At 64.8% G+C, this 20,807-nt stretch overlaps 2 protein-coding genes across 8 annotated transcripts; one reads left to right on the top strand and one right to left on the bottom strand.

The window, feature by feature from the left end:
- Nucleotides 1–1,543: 1,543 nt before the first annotated feature.
- On the top strand, nt 1,544–14,378 carry SNPH (syntaphilin). Of its 6 annotated transcripts, none has more exons than XM_027473272.3 (6): nt 1,544–1,817; nt 1,930–1,987; nt 8,914–8,991; nt 9,781–9,981; nt 11,158–11,307; nt 11,929–14,378. In XM_027473272.3, the coding sequence occupies exons 3-6, from the start codon at nt 8,948–8,950 to the stop codon at nt 13,055–13,057; spliced, it is 1,524 nt and encodes a 507-aa protein (XP_027329073.3). In that variant the 5' UTR covers nt 1,544–1,817; nt 1,930–1,987; nt 8,914–8,947; the 3' UTR covers nt 13,058–14,378. The 6 variants fall into 6 exon arrangements, with proteins under 6 accessions (XP_027329073.3, XP_071882586.1, XP_071882585.1 ...); XM_072026484.1 differs by having other exon boundaries at nt 1,547–1,817; nt 9,880–9,981; XM_072026485.1 differs by lacking the exon at nt 9,781–9,981 and having other exon boundaries at nt 1,546–1,817.
- Nucleotides 14,379–14,460: 82 nt separating this feature from the next.
- SDCBP2 (syndecan binding protein 2) lies at nt 14,461–19,903 on the bottom strand. Of its 2 annotated transcripts, none has more exons than XM_027473267.3 (9): nt 19,844–19,903; nt 17,718–17,798; nt 17,564–17,633; nt 17,175–17,278; nt 16,811–16,972; nt 15,677–15,852; nt 15,430–15,601; nt 15,026–15,117; nt 14,461–14,908 (listed from the first exon to the last, which is right to left on the bottom strand). In XM_027473267.3, the coding sequence occupies exons 1-9, from the start codon at nt 19,886–19,888 to the stop codon at nt 14,854–14,856; spliced, it is 957 nt and encodes a 318-aa protein (XP_027329068.3). In that variant the 5' UTR covers nt 19,889–19,903; the 3' UTR covers nt 14,461–14,853. The 2 variants fall into 2 exon arrangements, with proteins under 2 accessions (XP_027329068.3, XP_071882587.1); XM_072026486.1 differs by lacking the exon at nt 19,844–19,903 and adding an exon at nt 18,462–18,523 and having other exon boundaries at nt 14,462–14,908.
- Nucleotides 19,904–20,807: the final 904 nt, after the last annotated feature.

Genomic DNA, 20,807 nt, shown 5'->3' with positions numbered 1-20,807 from the left:
CTCACTGATTTCAATGTCTCTATTTACAGGGATAAAAAAAATAAGCTTTAAAATTACTTAAGATTTGCCCTGGGCAGGAAGGGATGAGCTGGGGTGTTTGGTTGGCTGATGGAGGGATGTTGGTCCAGCTTTTTTTATTTTTTTCCATTTTAGACTATTCGACAAAATAAGTAATAAAAAAACCTTCGCTGCTGTTTTGTCATGGGTTATTTTTATGGGTGCAAGGGAGGGAAAAATGAGCCGGTTTGGGGAAACTTTCCCATTCTCTGTGAAAGAAACCAAATTTTCCTTTTCTGACTTAACAGTATTCAAGTTCTGCTCTGCTCTTTAACACCTCAGAAATCAGTGCAGCATTTTTCCCCCCCAGAAGGAATCTGAAATGAACGTGCACCTTACACACCAGAGCTGCTGCCATTGCCACGATAGTGAGAGGAGCTCTGGTGGCAGCAGATGTGATAATTCGTTAATTTTGTCTTTCGGGGGGCCAGGCTGTGCATGGCATTCAGTGGGAAACACAGAAACAAAAGGAGGTTGGAGGCGAGCAGACGGAACAAACAAGAGACAGGTTGTCAGGACGTACACGCATTGAAAGCAGCCTGTATGGCAGAATAAATGAGGTACAAACCTTGCTGGAAACAGTACCTGAAGAAAGACTGGAGTGGATTCACAAAACAGGTTTGTCAGAATTCCAAAATAACCGGCTGGGACTTCCAAATGGAGGCTGCAAAGGCAGAGGAAGCGCAAGGAGCTGGTGAGCAGCTGGCTCCGAGACTTTGTGCGTGGCTGGGACCTGGGACTCGGGTTTTTATTCTTGGCCAAGCGTGCTCAGGTGCTGGACTCTGACCCAGTGCAGGAGCCAGTTCTCCGGCGTTGCTGTCACACCAACAGTTTCCCTCCCTAAATCCTCTGGCACACACATGTGGGCTGTCAGATGTTGGTGTGTAAGAGCGGTGTGGGCACGGGGACACCCCCCTGCTCTCCCGCTCCCTGCAGCCACCCTGGGGCACTTGTGGGGCCGCAGAGGAGAGCTGGAGGCCAAACCAGGCCCTGATGCCGACCTCAGGAAGCCTCACACTAGAGTCCCAGGAGGCACGGAGCAGCCTCACCCTCTCCGGTCACTCTCTGAATAATTTGGGAGGTTTATCTGGCTCTCCATGGAAGGCAGCGGGTGGTAGCACCAGGAGCCACCGGACCGTGCCGGAGAGCTTCGGCTCCGTGCCAGCGGCCACCAGCACGCACCCACCTCTCCCAAGGGGAGCTCTCCTTCCTTCCCCGGGGGGCTGCTCCCCAGCCCTGCTGCTGCTTTTTGCTGCTCGCCCCAGCGCCCAGCTCCAGCCCCGGCTCGGGTGAGGCGCAGATTTTTGTGGTTTCGCTGCTCCTTGGCCCCAGTGCGCCATCAGCGAGCCCCGGGCGCATCCAGGGCTGGGGCGGAGAGGGCAGAGCCGGGGGACGGGGGGGCGAGGATGGGGCCCCGCCGCTGCCAGCTGGGTGGGTGGGTGGGGGGGCGAGCGAGACCCCCGGGCTGGGTTTTTTTGGGGAGTTGCCATAGAAACGGAGGGGAAACCCCCGCGGGGGGGCACCCGCGCCGCCGTCGCTTTAAGAGCGCAGAGGAGCGAGGCAAATTACGCAGCTGCAAGGCTCATCCCTCCCTCCCTGCCTGCCTCCATCCCCGTCCCTGCCTCCATCCCTGCCTCCCTCCATCCCTCCCTGCCTCCCTCCATCCCTCCCTGCCTCCCTCCCTGCCTCCATCCCCATCCCTGCCTCCATCGCCGCCGAGGAGCCGAGCCGCCCCGCCGCACCCATGGAGGCCGGCGCAGGTGATGGAGGCTGGGGAGGGCGCGGGGCAAGGGCGCGGGGGGGGGTCCCTAAATTCTCCTCCCCTCCCCGCGCAGCCCCCGCTCACCGCCCGCTCTCTCCCTTCCCCACCAGGTCGCTGAGGCCGCTGGCTGGCCCTGCCGCCCCCACCTCGCCGGGGGGCTCCGTGCAGGTGAGCGGGGTGGGGGGCACCTGGGGACCCTCCTGGCTCCGGGATTGGGGATGGGGATGGGGACCCGCACCCCGGGGGCTGCCAGCGCCCCTCTCCGCAATGAGGGGGGGCTCAAAAAGGGGGGGTGTTAAGGGCAGAGGATGCTTGGGGTGGGTCACGCGTCGGGCCCGCAGCACACCCGCATCGCATGCAGCAGACCCCGCGGCACGCACCGGACACACGTCACGCTCAGCGGACCCGCACTGCCTCCTGCACCAGCACCCCGGGGTGGGCACCAGCACCCCGGGGTGGGCACCAGAGCCGTGGCGCACGCACCGGACCCACAGCCTCTGCAGCAGACACACTGCACACACCCACGGCACGCCACTGGCCCCGCATCGCAAAGACTGGACCCGTGCGGCATCCACCAGACCCCCACGGCATGCATCAGACCCATGTCATGGTCACCAGACCTTCACCAGACCCATATGGCGTGCACCAGACCCCCATCACCTGCACCAGACCCCCACCCCACTCACCAGACCCACCCTGCACCCCCCAGCCATACGGCACACCCCGGACCCCCACCGCACGCACTGGACACACCCTGCATGCACCAGACCCTCCCCGTGCGCACCGGCCCCGCATCTGCTCCCTACAGAGCCCAAACGTTTCTCCCAGCTCTGCGGGGCATTGCAGGAGCTGGAGCTGCTGGGCGATGGCGATTTTATTGCTTAATGGCCTGTAGCTCCGTCTCCGAAGGGATACAGAAAACAAACGGGGTGATGGATGAGCCCTGCGCTCCTTTTCTCTCCTCCCCGCAAGGTCAGTGCTGCCCGCCCGGAGGAGCCCGCTGCTGTGCGTTTGTTGTGCCTGGGAAGTGTCAGTGCGCCCACCCCCGCTAGGAAACGTCTGGGTTTTGTCGTGACCTTGTGCGAGGAGGGGAAAATGATGGTTTGCAGGGCTCCGGGGGTCCCTGAGCTGCGAGCTTCTCCGCCTGGGCTCAGAGGGGGGCAGTGCCCGCGCTGGGGGGGTGTCGGTGGCGGAATGCGTTGCAGCTGGCTGGGGTGGTCCAAGCGGCGTGCCATTAAATGTGCCATTAAATGTGCCGTTAAATGTGCCATTAAATGTGCTGTTAAATGGGCCGGGACCTCATCCTCCACCACCACCGCTGCCTTTCCCAGCCCCGATTCGAGGTGGATCGTGGCTAGGGCAGGCGTCCCTTCCGCCACGCCGAGGCTGCGTGTGCGCAGAGGGGAGGAGGAGCTGAATTTCTCTCCCATATCGCTGCCTCCCTACCCCGAAGGAGAGCTCTCTTCTCTCTGCTTGCTGGTCCTCAGCTCGGCTCCAAACACAGGAGGGGCTGAGAGCTGTAACTGCCCCCCCCCCGCCTGCTGTCCTGCCAGTCTGAGCTGAGACTGGAGGGCCTGGGTGCCAGGCACCCTGCTCCTGCCCTCGGTGCGGTCGCTGCCACCGTGGGGTTTGTGCCAGGCTCTTTTCCCTTTCCTTCTGGGGGTGCAGCTCAGGACAAACCTGGTCCCATGGCTCAGGCCCCGTGGGGCTCCCTCAGGGAGCCAGGAGGTGCCGCGAGTGCCCCCGTGGCCGTGCTGGGTTGGAGAGCCTGGGAAAAGGGGTGAGGAGGGGAGCGCACGGGGGCTCAGCACAGCACGGGAAGGTCAGCTGGAAAAGTGGTGAGCTGCATGACCCGGCCTCTAATGGTCTCTATTTTCCTGTAATCTCTGGGTGTAAGCTCAGCATTTTATAACAAAACAAGAGAATAAAAGGAAATACGGCCGTGTTTCGTGGCGCGCTATAACAACTCTTAGCAGGATGGATTTTTCGGTGGTGTTGCATAAACCTCCCGTGCATTTTGCCCTCTGCATCTGCCCTGTGCGGCCACCAGGTGAGGGTCTGCCTGCTTTGGGACCCAGGTCCCTGCTGGAGCAGGTTTCCAAGCCCCCAGGGACCTCGCTGCCCCCCTGCAAGCTGCCAAGCAGGAGCGAAGCAGCCCCTAACCCTGACGGAGGTGGCGAGGGAGCGCGGCACAAAGTGGGCACCGGGGTGGCCTTGGCTTTTACAATTTACTCGGTGAATTTCCTCCGGTGTCTCTGTCCCCAAAAGCACCCCTGGGGCTGGAGCAGGAGCGCGGTCGTGGTCCCAGCCGTGCACCAGGCTGTGGTTCTGGGGGTCCCCTGGGGACCCCTCCCTGCCCATACACCTCATCATCAGCCCTGATGGCCTCATCCTGCTTCTCTCCACAGCCGCCCAGACAGGTCCCAGTCCCCTTTTACAAACCAAAGGATTCTGGCCCCACTGCTGTTTTCTGGGCCGCAGCACCCACTTTGTCCCAAACGCAGCTCATGGCTGTTTATTTCGTGCTTTGTTTATTTGTAGCGTGAGGGAAAAGCAAAGCCAGAGAGGGCTCCTCACGATGCTTTTCCTGCTCCTTGGGAAGCCGAAGCTGTGCTTTGCCTTCCCTCTCGGCTCGCTGCTTTGGATGGGGTTGTCTCGGGGAGGCTGGAAACGCCGCAGCAGCCCCCAGCCCCGGGTGCCCGCAGGGTGCCACAGGGTGCTCGGTGCCCCCGCGGCAGAGCAGGGCGAGGAAACCAAGGAAACGTGCGGCACAGGCAGCGGAGGAGCGACACCAAACCCTTCTCGTGTGGCTTTGGAGAGGCCTGGTGAGGTGTCTGGGCACCCCCCCAGCCCAAACACGTCCTTTTGCCTCGCCGCAACGCGGATCTGCGCCGACAGCCGGGGTGCCGTGCGTGCGCTGCATCCGTCTGGGGCTCGGCCAGCCCCGTTTAGGGCCGTTTTTGCAGCTATTTCGAGCCCTGCGTGGGTGGCACGCGGCAGAGGCAGCCTGCTAGCACCGCGCTGAGGAAAATCCGACGTCTGTCCCGGTTCGCCGGGAGCAGCGAGGCGAGCAGGGAGCATATTCACCCCGCGGGGGGGGGTGACAAAAGAAGCAGCAGGCGAGAAAACCGGGGAAAGCCGAGCAGCGGCTGGCGAGGCACCGCGCCGGGAGGCAGCCACCGCAGCGCCAGGGCTGGGATTAGGGCTGCGAAACGAGCCCGCCCGCCCCTGCGTGCCCACCACACGTTCCCCGGGGAGGACAGGATGAGCTGGTGGGGCAGCTCGGGGCAGGGCAGCAGCCGGTCTTACTGCGGGCGTGCAGAAATGGAGAGAGGCGAGGTGTCTCCGGAGCTGGCAGGAGTCAACTCGGGAGCCTGCGATAGCGAAAGCCCTGGGGGAATGAGCTGAGGAGCCTTCAGAGGTCTCACCGGGGTTCCTTGGCACCGTTTGCCGTGCAGGAAGGAATGTAGGAGGGAGAGTGAAGCTGGTCCAGCCCCGTCTTTCCATTGCTGGCTCAGCGGGGAACCAGCCTGGCATGGGGAGGTGGCAGCGGTCGAGCCAAAGAGGTTTCCCTGCAGGGCAGCAGCTGCGAAGTGAAGGCTGAGCCGCTCATCCCGGGGAAATCCTCCTCAGAGCTTCAGCTCGCCCTTCCCAGCACTCTGCCACCCTCCTCCCTTTGCATCGTCATCACTGCGTGGTTTTTAGGTCGGTGGTGGTGGGAGCCTGCATCCCTGCGCGATGTCCCTGCAGTGCCCGGAGCCCCCTGGGGGGGGACCTTGGCCCTGGGAAGCCACAGGGGGGGCTCTTATGGGTGCCCTGCGCTTTTGGGGAGATGATTTGTGCAGTGTCCTGGGGTGCTGGTGCCTGGCACCGCTACCGGTGCAGGCGTCAGCACCAGCAGCCCCCTGAGCCCTGCCTGCTGCTGACCGCAGCAGTTTGGGGATGCGCTCGCAACGCGGTCACAGCCAGAAATTGGGGAGGACGGCGGTGACGGCCACGGGCACAGAGGCTGTGAGCATCTGGGCAGCAGGCGGAGGTCGCTGGGTGCTGCAGGATCCCCACGGGGGCACCAGCACCCATTTCTTGTGGTGCTGCCACCACCCAGGCTCGCGGGGTCAGGCTGGGAGGTTTATGGGGAGCTTTGCTCTTGGTTGGCTCTGGGAGGCAGGATTGGAGCTTGCAGCAGGCAGCGCTCATCCTGCTGCTCCCCCAAGTCCCATTTTGGCCCGGGCAGCAGCTCCGGCTCCTCCACACAAGGATTTGCCAGCACGCCCCGAATCTCATTCCCGTTGTGGGGCTCAGGTGCAGCTTTGTGGTGCCGGGGGAGAGCTGCTCGGGGTCTGCGCCGCGGGCACGTCTCTGCTGGGGCACGACCCGCTGCCTCCAGCTCTGTGAGCAGCATCCCACCAGCGAGGGATCCTCCCGTGGTTTGTCTGTGCCCTGCTAGGCGTTCCTCCTGTTCCTCCTGCTGCAAAAAAAAAAATGGAAATAAGGTGGAGGACATCAGGTCCCCCAGAGGTTCTTGGTCAAGGAGGTCTCGAGCTCCATTGCGCAGCCGAGCACGGTGAAGCTTCGCTGGGTCCCGCTCTGGGTTCACCCCTTGCACGACTCGGGCTGTGCAGCCGGCTGCAGCACAACATCCTGCAGGGCCCTTTGTCTCCTTTCCCACTGCCCAGGCTCCTGATGCTCATTTCTGTTTCTTTTTGGGGTGCAGAGCCGCTGCTGGAGCTGCCTGGTGGCGCAGGACCCTCTGCCCCCTGTGCTTCTGACATGGAGAAACGAACCCGCCCATCCCCTGCCCTAGCATGGGTTGCCTTCCACCCCGATGTTTTTATGGGATTTCTTCTCTCCTGCAGCTTTGCTCTGACTCCTTCCAGAAGCCTCCTGCCTTGGATGATTTGGGATTGCTGTGACCTGCTCTCCATCACCCCGCTGCGTTTCCTGGCCCTCCCCGCGGCCGCTCGCGGCTGCCATTGTCTTCCTTGCTGGCGAGCGCGCAGCGCGCTCGGGGCCTCGCTCATTTATCTTTGAACACTTTCCATTTCCTCTCTGTGCATTTCTCCTAAATGCCTAATGGACGAGCCGCCGCCGCAGAGAGCCAGAGCCGCTGTGCACGGGCTGCTTGCCACGGCGGCGCTGGGAAAGCTCTCACCCAGGCTGCCACCAGCGGCACGCGGCGTTTCGGCTCCAGGCTGGCTGGGGCGATGGCTCTGCCCCTAAAAATCCCCTCCTGGGTGCTGGGCAGCTGCCCAGCGGAGCACAGAGCGGACAGGCTCAGTCCCTGTGTCAATTTTCCCCCTGAAAAGCCCCGGCTGGGGTTGCAGCAGAGCTCCCTGCGCTCTTGCCGTGCTGGGGAGCTGCAGCGGGGTCCTTGCTTCTTGTGCCTTTCTCACACTCAGAGCGCTGGGATTGTCCCGTGCTGCCACGGCAAGGCTCGCTCCTCACCGTAGGTCCTCGCCCTGCTTCCCACAGTTGTTTTAATTCTGCCTGCAGACAGTAATTACCTCGGCCCTCAGAGGCAGGGCATTACCACAACCACGTGGGATCGGTGCGGTGGCTTTGGCCCCGAGTCTGCCAAACCTGCCTGACCTCGGCAGCTTGTGGGCACTCGCCGGAGCCCCACTGCGGACCCAGCCCGTGCCACGAGGGTGCTGAGTGCCACACGGAGGGCTCCCTTCCGAGCAGAGCCTCGTCGTGCACCCGAAACCTCGCAGTGGAGCAGGAGGCAGCGGCACTGCCGGGTGCTGCTCGGCCGCCGTGAGCCAGCGCACGCTGCTCGGGGCTGCGAGAGGGCCAGGAGTTAATCTGTGCGGCTGCAAATCCCCACAAAGCCCTGCCCGGGGGCTGCTCAGAGGATCGGGGTGACATGAGAGGAGCAGGGACAGGCTGTGCCCGTGCTGCAGTGCGCGGCGCTGCCGGAGGGCCAGGCTCTGCTGGATGCTGATTCACGCTGCTGCAGCAGCACAGCCCCGCGGCCGCGCACGCTGCCGGTCCCGGAGCTCTGACCCAGAGGGGCTCAGCACCACTGCTCCTGCCCCAGGACTCCCCCCCATGCACATCCAGGACCCCCAAATCCTCTGGGGCTGGACCCCTGGGTGCTGAGCGGGGGGCTCGCCACGGCTGCGCGCTGCCAGCCCTTCTGCTGCAGCTCCCTGAGCCCGTCGGAGCCCTGCTTTGGGGAGCAGGTAGCAGCAAACCCTGGGGAGAAACGTGGGGGGGAGCTCGGTTTTGGGCAGGAATTAACCTGGGAGAGAAAATCTGGGATTGCCAACGCCAAAGGCCACATCGGGTGCGAGCTGGCAGGGTGCCCTCCTTTCCTCCAGCCTCTCCCCCCTCTCTCTCCCTGCTTTTCTCTCTCCCCGTGAGCGGAGCCCAAGCAGCACTCAGCGCTCCCAACCCATCGATTTCCAGCTCCCATCGCTGGGGCTGCTCGGGGCTGAAGCTGCCAAAATCTGGGACAGATGCCGGCAGCTTGAATATGCCGGGGGTTGGGGGTCCCACGTGGTGCCCCCCCGCTGTCCCCAGCAGCCCGCGAGCACGGGATCCAGCCGATAGCTCCGGACCCCTGGGTCTGCCCTATTTATTGACAGGCAAAGATCTGGGGTTCTCACGGGTTTAGGGCTGCTGCTGCATCATGCAGGGATCCTTACCTGCTTTCCCTGCTGATCCTGGCTTAATTAATGACGAGAAATAAATGTTCCAGCCCGCAGCAGGGACAGCAGCGTGCCACGGTCACCGGTGGGGTGGGACATGGCGAGGTGCAGGGCTGGGCATCAGGACCACGAGGTTTCATCCCATTTCTGCCCAGGAACACTCGGGTGGGCGTCTGGGCTGCTTCTGCTTGGCCTTGCAATGCAGAAAGCCCCCACCCCAGCTGTGGTGCCGGGGCAGGACCCCGTGCACGCAGCATCCCCGCGTTTGTGAGCCGTGAGAGGCTGGCAGAGAGCAGAGCTGGGATGTGCACGGGATGCAGCCCACGTCCGTCCCCATAAAGGTGACCCCAAGGCTTAAATCAATGCCCTCGTGCTGGGGCTGACCTCTGCGTGGGTTTTTCCCCACCCTGACCTCCTCTCTCTGTTGCGTTTACCCCGCAGTTCCCCTGCGCACAGGACCCGCGGCACCGTGGCCATGTCTCTGCCGGGGAGCAGACGCTCGTCCACCGGATCCCGAAGGTGAATATGCTTCAGCCTCTCGTCCCCGGAGCCCGGCCGGCTCTCCTCGTGGTTAGCAGCAGGGCAGGAGCCCCCCCGTCCTCCCGTGCACCCACCTCGGGGCTGCTGCTCCACGGCACGGCCGCCCAAACCTGGGTTGGGGGCGCCGCATGGCACCGCTGCACCGCGTCCCCGTCTCCGCATGGAGCACCCCCAGCACCGCACCCCCGTCCCTCTCTGTGTGTCTCTGACCCCCCCATGTCATCGATAACTTGGTCCTGGGATCAATCCTTGGTCCCAGGATCAGCTCTTTGGGCTCTGGGTCGAGTTCTTGGTCCCGTCTGCCAAAGGCAGGTGCCGGTGGGGGCCCCGTCCCCAGCCAGCGGCGCGAGGGCGCTGGGGACAGGCGGTGACGCCGGGAGGTGCCCACCCCTGGGAAGGTCCCTCCTTGGGCTCCAGTGATAGAAAGCAAAAGGGAAAAAGTGGTTAAAAAAAAGGCATTTATTCCCCTCTGAATATTTCCACATCCTGGGCTGCAGGTTTGGAGCGAGGGGCTGCAGCCAGCGCCGGCACCAAAAGGCAGCGTGGGCACCGCAGCAAAGCTCTGCCCCCGGGGGGGGGCTCCTGGTGCCGGTCCCTGGGGTCTGGGGGTGCCGTGCTGGTGCCCAGGGGGGTGCCACATTATGGGGGGGAGTGGGTGGGCAGCCCCCCCGCCCTGCCTTTGCGCCCGTCAGCGTGTCCGTGCCATTTTGATCCCCGCTGTTTGTTTTGTCCTTTTGTCTTGTGCGCCCTCGGCGTGGTGGTTGGCAGTCGCGGGCTTTATGGACGGAGTGGCTTGGCCTCCTTCTTTAAGTCTTCGGCGCCCTCAGCCACTCGGCCTGAGACACAGCCTCTTCTCCCTGCCTCCAGGCGCCCCTCGCCCCCCGGGAGGGACACCTACGGCACCTCCTCGCTGAGCAGCAGCAGCAATTCTGGCTCCTGCAAGGGCAGCGACAGCAGCCCCACCCCAAGGTAACCCATCGCCCGCAGCCCCCCCATGGCGGGGGGGACAGCACCCATGGGAGCTCTGCCCCCAAGTGCTGCCGGAGCCCAAACCAGGGGCAGGGGCCGCAGAGCGAGGCTGTGCTGCTGCCGTGGCGGCTGGGCGAGCTGCCCGTGGGGCTGCGAGCCCCCCGTCGCCCTCCCCAGCACCCCCCCGCTGCCGTTGTTGTGTCTCCTTTCCCTCCCGTCCTTCCCGTGGCTGTGGCTTGCGCACTGCTCGCATCCCCCCCGCTGCGCCCCGGCTCACTTTGGGACAGTGTCAGGGCTTTGTTTCATCCCCTTCGTGCTGTGGGGCAGGGTTTGGGGCTGCCTGTGCCTTGCACCAAGCTGGGGTGCCCCCACCAGCCCCCAGCCACATTCCAGCTCCCGGAGGAGGTGGCACCAAATCTGGGAGGCAGTGACGGGCCTGGGGGCAAGCTGGGGAACGGAGACGGTGCCAGAGCACGGATGGGGTGGCCACGGGTATTGCGAGGCCCCGTTCTGCCTGGCTGCCCCTAACGGAGCTGCTGCGATGGGCAGGGGGCTAAGACCACCCCACTGCGACCTGGGGGGGCTTTGGTTCACCCTGCTGCACCGTGAGAGCTCCTCGTGCTGCCCGCAGGTCCCTGCGCCTCCCCCTGCTCCTCTCGTGCACCCACGGAGCTGCAGCCGCTCCCCATCCCCTCCTACTCCTGGCCTCCCCCTGCTTGCCCCGGGCTTTAAACCAGTGCCACCAGCCTCATCTGTCCTGGTGGCAATGCAAGAAGGTCCCCAAGGTGCTGTGCCACGTGCTGGGTGCCCCGGCTTGCTCTCCACGGGCTCTCCAAACCTGCTCCATCCTGAGCCATCCCATTGCGCATCCTTCAGACCCTCATCCGACGGCCCTGATCCCACCCTGGGGTCCCCACCCTCATTGTGCATTCCCCAGCAAGCTTGCTCGGGGCCCCCAGCACCACCAGCCCCCCGCTCTGCTCGTGCAGGGCCTCGGAGAGCCACCGCCGAGCGGTGCCCAGGGTGGCACAGCCGCCTTGCCACCCGCATCCCTTCCCCTCCCACCCGTGGGGCTCTTTTGGGGTGCTTGACGGGGCTGGCACCACCCTACAAAAGAGACATCAGCCTCTCCACCGAGCCCCACGCTGGCGGTGGGTGACGGCCGTGTCCCCGCAGGCGCTCGGCCAAGTACAACCTGTGCAGCGACAACCACGGCATAAAGCCGCCCACGCCGGAGCAGTACCTGACACCCCTCCAGCAGAAGGAGGTTTGCATCCGGCACCTCAAAGCTCGCCTGAAGGACACGCAGGAGCGGCTGCAGGACAGGTGAGCCCCGCGCCGTCACCCCCAGTGCGCTGCAGGACCCGGCTGCCCGTGTCCCCTCGGTGTCACCTCGCCCTCGGGTTTGTGCCCGCTTTGCTCCTGAGGAGCACCACGGTGCTGCAGGGCATCGCGGGCACAGCTCCCCCCCTGTTCTCTTCCCATGCAATCCGAATTCACTGCCAACCCGGCGAGCAGATTTTGGGGCTGCAGAACTTGTAAATCTCACCGGAGGTGACTGTGCCTCTTCCCTTCGCCGCCGGTTTTTCCCTCCCACAGTTTTTTCTGACGGAGTGGCTGAGCTCCATCTGCTCCTCGCTGCCTCCCCAGCTGCCGTGCGCCCGCCTTGGGCACCTGCCTGGCCCCACGCAGCCCTCTGCAGCCCCTCCGGGAAGGGGTCAGACACCTCTCCCAGGGGTCCCTGAGCCTCTGGACCCCACCCTGGGTCCCAACCGTGTTTTTTTCAGGGTGTTCTCACCCCAAATCACTGCTCCAAGCACCCACGGTAATGGCTGGGCACGTGAACGCTCGGCTCCGTGGCATCCCCAGCGCTGTCGCGGTGCCCTGGCACATCAGGGACCTTGGTCACCCGCTGCGTGCCCACGCACCCACCCCTGTCTCTTGCAGGGATGCTGAGATCGAGGACCTGAAAACGCAGCTGTCGAGGATGCAGGAGGACTGGATCGAGGAGGAGTGCCACCGCGTGGAGGCCCAGCTGGCGCTGAAGGAGGCGCGCAAGGAGATCAAGCAGCTGAAGCAGGTGATCGACACGGTGAAGAACAACCTGATGGAGAAGGACAAGGGCCTCCAGAAGTACTTCGTGGACATCAACATCCAGAACAAGAAGCTGGAGACGCTGCTGCACAGCATGGAGATCGCGCAGAACGGGGCGCTGAAGGAGGAGGGGGCCGGCGAGTCGGCGGGGGGGTCCCCAGCCCGTTCCCTCACCCGCAGCTCCACCTACACCAAGCTGAGCGACCAGGCGGCCGGGGACCGCAACGTGGGCGGCTCGCAGACCATCTCGGTGGACGAGGGGGCCGACAGCGGCTTCGCGGGGGCGGACGAAGCCCCCGGCCGCCCGGACTTGCTGGAGGGGGGGGAACCGTGCGCCCGGCTGCCCCCCAGCTCCACCTACGAGAAGCTGCTGGGGCTGCGGGGCGGCGTGGAGGCGGGCGTGCAGGCCAGCTGCATGCAGGAGCGAGCCATCCAGACGGACTTTGCGCACTGCCAGCCCGACCTGGACACCCTCCTGGAGAAGGTGATCAAGTCCCAAGCTTGCAGTTTGGGCAGCCCCACCTCCGCCTGGGTCTCCGAGTTGGAAGACGGCTGCGAGCAACCCAACCCCGCCGGCACCATGGACCTGGTGGCCGCGGACCCCGAAACCGTGCCGGCGGAGACGGGGACCCCCCACAACAACCCCACGGTGCAGCAACCCCACGGCACCGGCTCGTCCGTGGCCATCACCTGCGTGGCGGCGGCGGCGACGGAGGTGGAGGAGGAGGCGACGGAGGCGAGCTGCGACGCCGCAGCCCCGGCCAAGAGCTACTGGAGCCGCCACTTCCTCGTGGATCTGCTGGCCGTGGTGGTGCCGGCGGTGCCCACGGTGGCGTGGTTGTGCCGCTCGCAGCGCCGGCAGGGCCAACCCATCTACAACATCAGCTCGCTGCTGCGGGGCTGCTGCACCGTGGCCCTGCACTCCATCCGCAGGATGGGCTGCCACGCCGTCGGCACCCCCGGGGGGAGCGCCCAGCCCTGACCCCCACCCACCCCGTCCTCCCCAAATCGCCGCCGCCGCCCCCTTGCCCGCCCCCACGGACCCGACCGCTGATTGTAAAGCCCCCGTGCCGGCGTTGCCCCCGCTCCCCCGGGGTTGGGGGCACCTCGTCTCCTCCGGCTCCTTATGCAACCCCAAGGAGGGGGCAAAAAGGGGCGCGGGGTGGGGTTTGGGGGGGTTCTGCTGCTGCTCTGACACCTCTGTCCCAAAGGATGCCGAGGACCATTCGTGGAGGGGTGGTGACACACGGGATGGCCAAACCCTGTGCCACCCCCCGGCATGGCTTTGGGGGTGCCACCCTGCTGGGGGGGTCACTTCATTGCACTTGGTTTCTTTTCGGATGTCCCCACGTGGCCCAGGGGACAGCTCTCTGATGGCAAGGAGCCGTCGGGCACCGGGGGGGCCAGCATGGGGCCGTGGTGGATCCCCCCCACCCCATGGGCACCTTCCTTGCGCCGGGTGCAGCTCCGCACAGCGACGGCAAATTGCGGCTGCTGGCGGGGGGACAGCGGGGAACCCCCGGATAACTGAGATGGAATCGGATGGAATCGGATGGAATTGGGTGAAATCGGACAGAATTGGGTGAAATTGGGTGGAACTGGCGATACCATTGGATATACCTCACGCGTCAGAGCAAGGCTGAGCCGCCCGCGGCGCCGTCGGTCCCGTACCGCTCGTTCGTTTGCTTTGCACTAGGGTCACTTTTTTTTTTCTTCTGGTAAGGACAAAAACCCCGGGGTGGGGGCCCAGGTGGTGGTGGGGGGGTGAGGATGAGCCGACCCCTTGCTGGCAGCCTCCAGAAAATGCCTTTTTTTTCTTTTTTTCTTTCTTTTTTTTTTTTTTTTTTGAAAAGCAAAGACAGCAAAGGTTGGTCAGCGGGGGCCGGCGAGGCACCAGACTTCAGGCTCCCTCCTGGGTGTGCCGAGGGGCACGGGCCCCGGCCCCCACCACGAATGTCTGCGGCTCCTTCGTGACTTGAATTAACGATGTGTTCCCCCCCCTCGCCCCCCAGCTCCGCTCTAGCACCCATGGGTGCTGCAGGAGCTGGCGACGCTCATGGGGCCCCGGCTGCTGCCCACTCGCCTTGGCCCCCCGCCGTGTCCTGCATGCCCCGAGCCTCCCCGCGCCCCCCAGTCCGTGGGGCCGGGGGGGGCACCGTGTAAAATATTCGGGGAGAAGCAGTGGGAACGCAGCCGGGATATCAGCCTCTCGTGCAATGTAGTTGTGGATCCGTGTACGCGTCTGTCCGACTATCCAAAGCTTTGCCAAGAAATAAATGTAACGACTATATTTGAAAGACAAATCTATATAATATATTTTTTAAATACAGAAGTGAAAAAAAAAAAAAAAGCTGTAACCTCCCCCCCCCCCGCCCCAATCCCCCTCTTCTCTCGTTCTCCACTGTCCTGTACTCGCTGTCTGTGGTGGATGTAATAAACGTCGCTGGGTCTGTGTCTGCTTTCGCTGGAGCCAGCTTTTGGCATCTGCCCCGAGAGGCCACAGGGGACACGAGGGGACCTGGGGGGGGACCCTGGGACAAGGGGAGGCAGCGTGGAGGTGGGGGCACCTTCCCCATCCCCGCTGCTGAGAGCGAGGATGCGGGACGGCGCTGCGCTGCCCTGCGCTGCCCTGCAGCCCCAGGCGTTTTATGGGTTTCTGTGCTACAACAGCTACTTTGGGGGGCTGCAGGGGTCCCTTCTAGGGCCCCTCTGAGCCCCCCCACTTCCAGGCTCAGCCGGGGGGGTGCCCACACCGGTGGCGGGACGGCGGCGATCGCATCAGAGGTCGGGGATGGAGTGGTCCATGGACGACTTCACCAGCCCCGCCGACAGCCTGGGCGCAGGGGAGGTGCTCAGGGGAGAGCCCCCGGGTCCCCATGGGGGTAACCCTGGAGCTTTTTTTGGGGGGGGGGAACAAGGGGCAGGGGGTGCAGGCACCCCCCGGTCTCACCGTTTGACCATGTGCTCGTAGATCACGGCGGGGATGATGGTGAGCGTGACGACGTTCCCTGCGTCCGCCAGCACCTCCGTGAGCTGCTTATCCTGGGGGTGAGAGGGTGGTGGGAGGTGAGCGGTGACCCCCATGTCCCCCCCCCCGGCACAGCAGCTCGCAGTGCCTGCCCTGGCCGCATCCTGGTGTGTTTTGCACAGATGGTTGTGCAAAAACTAAAAACTAACAGGGATAAAACCGCGGGGGTGCAACAACCCAACCTCCCCAACCCACACCTCCCCCGGGGTGGCACCACCCTGGTGGCTCCGAGTCTTTAAATCCTGCTGTTTGAACCCAAAAAAGACCCTACAAAAGGCCGCAGGGGCGGCGCCTCACAGCCGGCAGCCACATTTTGGGGTCCCTACCTTCATGCCGATGACGTTCTGGCCGTTGACCTCGCAGATGTAGTGGTGGGTCAGGAGGCCGTTGCGGGCGGCCGAGCTGTCCTTGGCCAGCGAGACGATTTTCCCCTTCTTCACCACGACGCCCACGTGGCCGGTGCTGTCCTTGTGCACCGTGACCGTGCGCTGGAACGGCCTGAGGGGACAGCGGGCTCAACGCCAGCCCCGTGCGTGGCACCGTGCGCCCGGGGTCCCCCCCTGAGCCGCTCACCTGTCCCTCACCACCATGACGATTTTCTCCGGGGACGCTTTCTTCAGCGCCCGGTGCGCCTTGTCGCTGCTCCAGCCCGTGCAGTTCTTGCCGTCGATCTGCAGGATCTGGTCGCCGAAACGCAGCCCCACCAGCGAGGCCGGCGAGTTGGCCTTCACCAGCTGCACGAAGATGCCCTGGGGACGAGCGGGGAGCGATGGCACGGGGTTGGCACCGGGTGGCCGTGCCGTGCTGCGGTGTGCCAGGCTGTGCGGCGGGGCACCGTGCCATGTCGTGCTGTGCCGTGCAATGGTGCAGCCCACCGTGCTGTGCCATGCCATGGAGCACCGTGCTGTGCCGTGCCATGCCCTGCCATGCTATGCTGTGCCATGGAGCACTGTGCCATCCCATGGAGCATCACACCGTGGAGCACCACACCGTGCCGTGCCGTGCCGTGCCATGCCGTGGAACACCGTGCTGTGCCATACCATGCTGTGCCATGCCATAGAGCACCATGCCATGGAGCACCACACCGTGCCGTGCTGTGCCATGCCATGGAGCACCGCCCTGTGCCGTGCCATGCCATGCCATGCCGTGCCATGGAGCACTGTGCCATGCCATGGAGCACCATGCTGTGCCATGCCATGCTGTGCCATGCCGTGGAGCACCATGCTGTGCCGTGCCATGCCATGCCGTGCCATGGAGCACCACAACATGCCATGCTATGCCATACCATGCCGTGCCGTGCCGTGGAGCACTGTGCCATGCCATGGAGCATCGTGCCATGCTGTGCCATGCCGTGGAGCACTGTGCCGTGCCATGCTATGCCATGCCATGCCATGCCACGCCATGCCGTGCCGTGCCGTGGAGCACTGTGCTGTGCCATGCTATGCCATGCCATGCCATGGAGCTCCACACCGTGCCGTGCTGTGCTATGCCATGCCATGCTGTGGAGCACCGTGCCGTGCCATACCTTGCCATGCCATGCCATAGAGCACCGTGCCATGCCATGGAGCACTGTGCCATGCCATGCTGTGCCATGCCATGCCATAGAGCACCATGCCATGCCATGGAGCACTGTGCCATGCCGTGCGATGCCATGCCATGGAGCACCACACCATGCCGTGCCCAGCCCCTACCAGCCCAGCCCCTCACCTGGTCGATGTTTCTCAGCTGCAGCCCCGTTTTGCCCTTCTCGTCCTTGCAGAGGTGAATCTCCCGCACGCCCGGCTTGATCTCCGCCCGCCGCAGCCCCGCGTTGTTCCCGCTCAGGGGGGCGACCAGCTGGCCTGGCAGGGGGCCGGCGGGGGTCAGCGCCTGCGTGGGAGCCAGGTTTAGGGGGGCCAGCAGGGGCGCGGGGCCCTGCGATGTCCCCAACCTCACATCAAACCCTCTGGGGACACCATGCCCCTGCCCCGGGCAAGATGTGGCTGCGGGAGGGGACCCCCCCAGGAGGTGTTTGCTGTGTTTGGGGGGGTCCTGGAACAGGGCAGGTGGGGGCCCCAGCCCGGACACCTACGGTGCTGCTGTCCGGGAAGAGTTTTTTCTGGATCTCTTCGCTGGAGAGCGCGAGTCCCATGTAGTCCTCCAGCTCCGCCAGGTTTGGGTACAGCATGGGCGGTGCTGTGGGGCACAGCGAGGGTGGCTTTAGTGGGGGGGGGTCCCCAGTTTATAGCTACCCCCCCCGCACACATCTGGGAGCCCCCCAGGACCAGGAGCCAGCAACTGGCACAAGGGGCATGGAGAGAGCCCCCTCGGGATGAGCCAAAGGGGAGAAACCCCCAAACCCCATCCCCTACCCCTGCGCCAAGCTGTGGGGGGGTCTCCGCTGAGCCCCCCGCCCGTGGTGGGTGACCCCCCAACCCAAAGAGCCCCTCAACACCGGGGGCTGATCGCAGCCCACGTTACCAGAGGGGAGCTTCGGCTTCTCCGTGAGCACCGTCGTGGCGGGGGTGCCGACACCAGCGGCTGCCTGCGCCTGGCGAGAGAGGGGGGGTGCTCAGGGTGAGCCCCTTGGGGTCAATCCCTCCCCACCCCATAGGGACGCTGATCTGACACCAACCTGCAGGACCTGGTGGCCTTTCATGTCCTCCAGCGAGGGGTAGAGCGTTGCCATCGCTGCTGCTGCTGCTGCGCCCGTGTCCTGGGACAGGAACGGGGACGGGGTTGGGGCAGTTTGGGGACGGGGGTGCCTCTCCCCGAGCATCCCTCGTGGCCCCACGGGGATGGCACCAGGAACAGGAGCCAGCCCCAGCCCCAGCCCCAGCTGCTGCCCCCACAAAGCTGGGGCTCGCCCTGCTCCCTGCGTGCCTGGCTCCGTGCCCAGGCTGTCACCCACGAGCTCTGGAGTGACTCAGGGCCGTGTCACCGCCTCCGTCACCTCCCGGGGATGGGACACGGGTGGCCGCGTGCCGGGCACGAGCACGGGCACGAGCGTCCCGGTGGCTGCTGCTCCATGGGGAACAGACCCCGCTGTCCCCCGGTACCCATCGGGGCTGTGCCAACATCCCCAAACGTGGCAGGGAGACGTCCCCAAGGGCGGTGTCCCCGTGGGCAAAGCCCTCCCGTCACTGCCTTTCCCCCCTTCCCCCAGCCCCCTCCACCCCAATGTCCCCGCGCGGTGCCCCCAAAAGCATCCCCAAAACCTCGGTGCATGGGGGGGACAAACCCAGACCCCGCTCTGACCCCTTGACCCCCGTGGGAGCCGGGCAGGGTCCTGCCCGGCAGTGGCACCCCCAAGATGTGGGCAAGCCCCCCCCCAGGACCCAACCCAGCTCCCCCCAAGCCCAAATCACCCCGACCTCACCTGTGATCAGCTCCGGCTCCTGCGCCCTGCCCCGTGCCTGGCCCTGGGGCTTTATAGCAGTGCCTGGCCCGGGGAGGGGCCTGGTGGCTTCAGCTGACTGCCACCACCCCCAGGTGGGGCACAGGTGAGGAGGAGGAGCAGGAAGATGAAGGCAACGCAGCCTGGAGAACCGATATTATGGGGGTTTCGGGGGGTGCTGACCCCCATCCAAAAGCACACGGGGATGGGGACGGGGACGGGGGCAGCTTTCCGTGGTTCCAGCCATGCTGGGTGCTGCAGATTTGGGGCTGTGCACCCCTACACCCACCACGGAGACCCCCACCCCCCCTGGCATCGCCACCCCAGGTGCCCCCAGTACCCAGCTGGGTGCCACCACGGTCACCGTGCCCCTACCCGGGGCCACCACGGCTCCGTGCCCCCGGGGTGGGCGCAGGGGGGTGCCCGTGCCAGGAGCCCCGCGTGGGCGGCCGCCTCCCGTGACCCCAGTTTGGGGCGCGTGGGGCTGACGTGCCCCGTCCCGCACCCTTCCAGCCAGCCACCAGGCCCCGTGGGCACGTCCCAGAGCTGGGAACACCGAAGCAGTGCCACGCTGGGTGAGTCAGGGCGCAGGCGGAGGGTGTCCCGCTGCCGTGGGACATCGCCGCGTCACCACGGTCCCCAATCCATGTGGCACCGAGCCACACGATGCCATCGTGTCCCCAAGTCCTCGGGGAGCAGAAATGGGGTCCCAAAGGTGCCCAGAACCGGTGGCACCAGCCTGGGATCGGGGCCAACAGGAGCCGGGCACGTCCCAGCCCTGCCCGCCGGGCCAGGAGGAAGCGATTTATTTACTGGCGGTGGTTTTTTATTTATTTACTGGAGGTATTTTTAGCTTGGCCGTGCCCAGGACGGGAGTGGCCCCACAGCTGAGAAAACGGGGCCAGGAGCAAGCGCCAGGGGAGGGAGGCAGAGCCAGGAACCCTCCTGGAAGGGACGGCTCCGCGGGCAGGAGGCTGCGCCTGCCCCGGACACCGCATGGGGATGGGTCTGGGGGGGTCCTGGTGGAGGCTGCAGCTTCGGGGGGGCACGGGGAGAGCCCAGGGACACGCTGCTGGTGGCACACACACCGTGTGCGCTCACACTCGCTCACTCTTGCACACACACAACTCCTCCTCCGTGTCCCCGGGGCCACCTCTCCAAGGAGGCCACCAGCCCTGGCCACGCAGCCCCTTGGACAGCCGGCCAGGAGCAGCAGGACAGGAGGACAGGGACAGCCCCAAGCAGCCCCCCCCAAGCCCCTTCCTCCTCGGTGCTGCCTTATCTCTGCTCCCAGCGCCTCGGCACAGCCTGGCACCGGTTAATAATTAAGGCAAAAGGCTGCAGGAAGAGAAACCCGAGCTCACCAGGAGTTTCCGCCCAGGTGCGGTCACCAGGACGCTTGGGAACATCCATCCCGAGGCACCCAGACAAAAACGTTCCCAAATTGGGTGCTGCGGGCACCAGGAGCCCAGAGGGTGGCAGCCCAGCCTGCAGGCTCTGCGTCTTCTCCCAAGGCACCAGCTCCCTCCAGCGCCTTTTCCAGCCGCCCCGCAGCCCCCCTAAAACACAAACGTGGCTCCCGCAGCCCCGCTGCAGCTCGGGGACTCGCCCCGGCCGCGTTATTGATCGTGGCAAACGGAGCAAAGGCCAACCCTGGGGACCTTGAGCCTTGAATTCGATGCTCAGCCCGTGCCCTGTGGGCTCCTCGGCCCCGACACAGGCAGCGAGAGCAGCAGCACCCCCGCCCCGAGCCCCCAAATGTTTCCCCACCACCGAGCGTGCAAGGTTCTGCAAGAAAAGACCAAAAAAAGAGGGGCTGCGAGCCCTGTCCTGCAGGTGGGAACCACAGCATCGCCCCAGCCACCCCCTGGAGCAAAGCCCCTGCCAAAGCAGGCGGGCAGGAGTGCTATTTCCAGCCCCCAAAAGACCCAAAAATGGGCAAAATAAGACTTCCCTGGGGAAGGGAGCACCCATCGGGGCGTCGCAGCCCTAAGGCCGGATGCTGAGGGCGATGCTCAGCGGGGTTGTGGCGAGGAGATGATGCAAAGCCAGCAGGACACCGCTTCATTATCTGTGCCAAATAATTATTGGGGGGGGGGGCAAATTATTCCCTCTGCCACCCCAGGGCAGGAGGCCGGCCCTCCCCAGCGCCCCGCGAGCCGGAAAAACCTGGGAGACACAGGGCTGAGAAAAGCCAGCATAAAGCGTTTTTATTGCAATAATAAAACTTGATACCTTTAGGCGGTGGAGAAGGAAGTGAACGGCGGCAATTTTCTCTCACCAAATCACTACGCGGGGCAGAGGGAGGGGGCAGGAGGACAGCAGCTG

This window comes from Anas platyrhynchos, chromosome 21 (assembly GCF_047663525.1).
Source record: "Anas platyrhynchos isolate ZD024472 breed Pekin duck chromosome 21, IASCAAS_PekinDuck_T2T, whole genome shotgun sequence".
NCBI classification, from domain to species: domain Eukaryota; kingdom Metazoa; phylum Chordata; class Aves; order Anseriformes; family Anatidae; genus Anas; species Anas platyrhynchos.
Note: the sequence above shows the minus strand (reverse complement) of the source record. Positions and strands in the feature narration are given on the sequence as shown.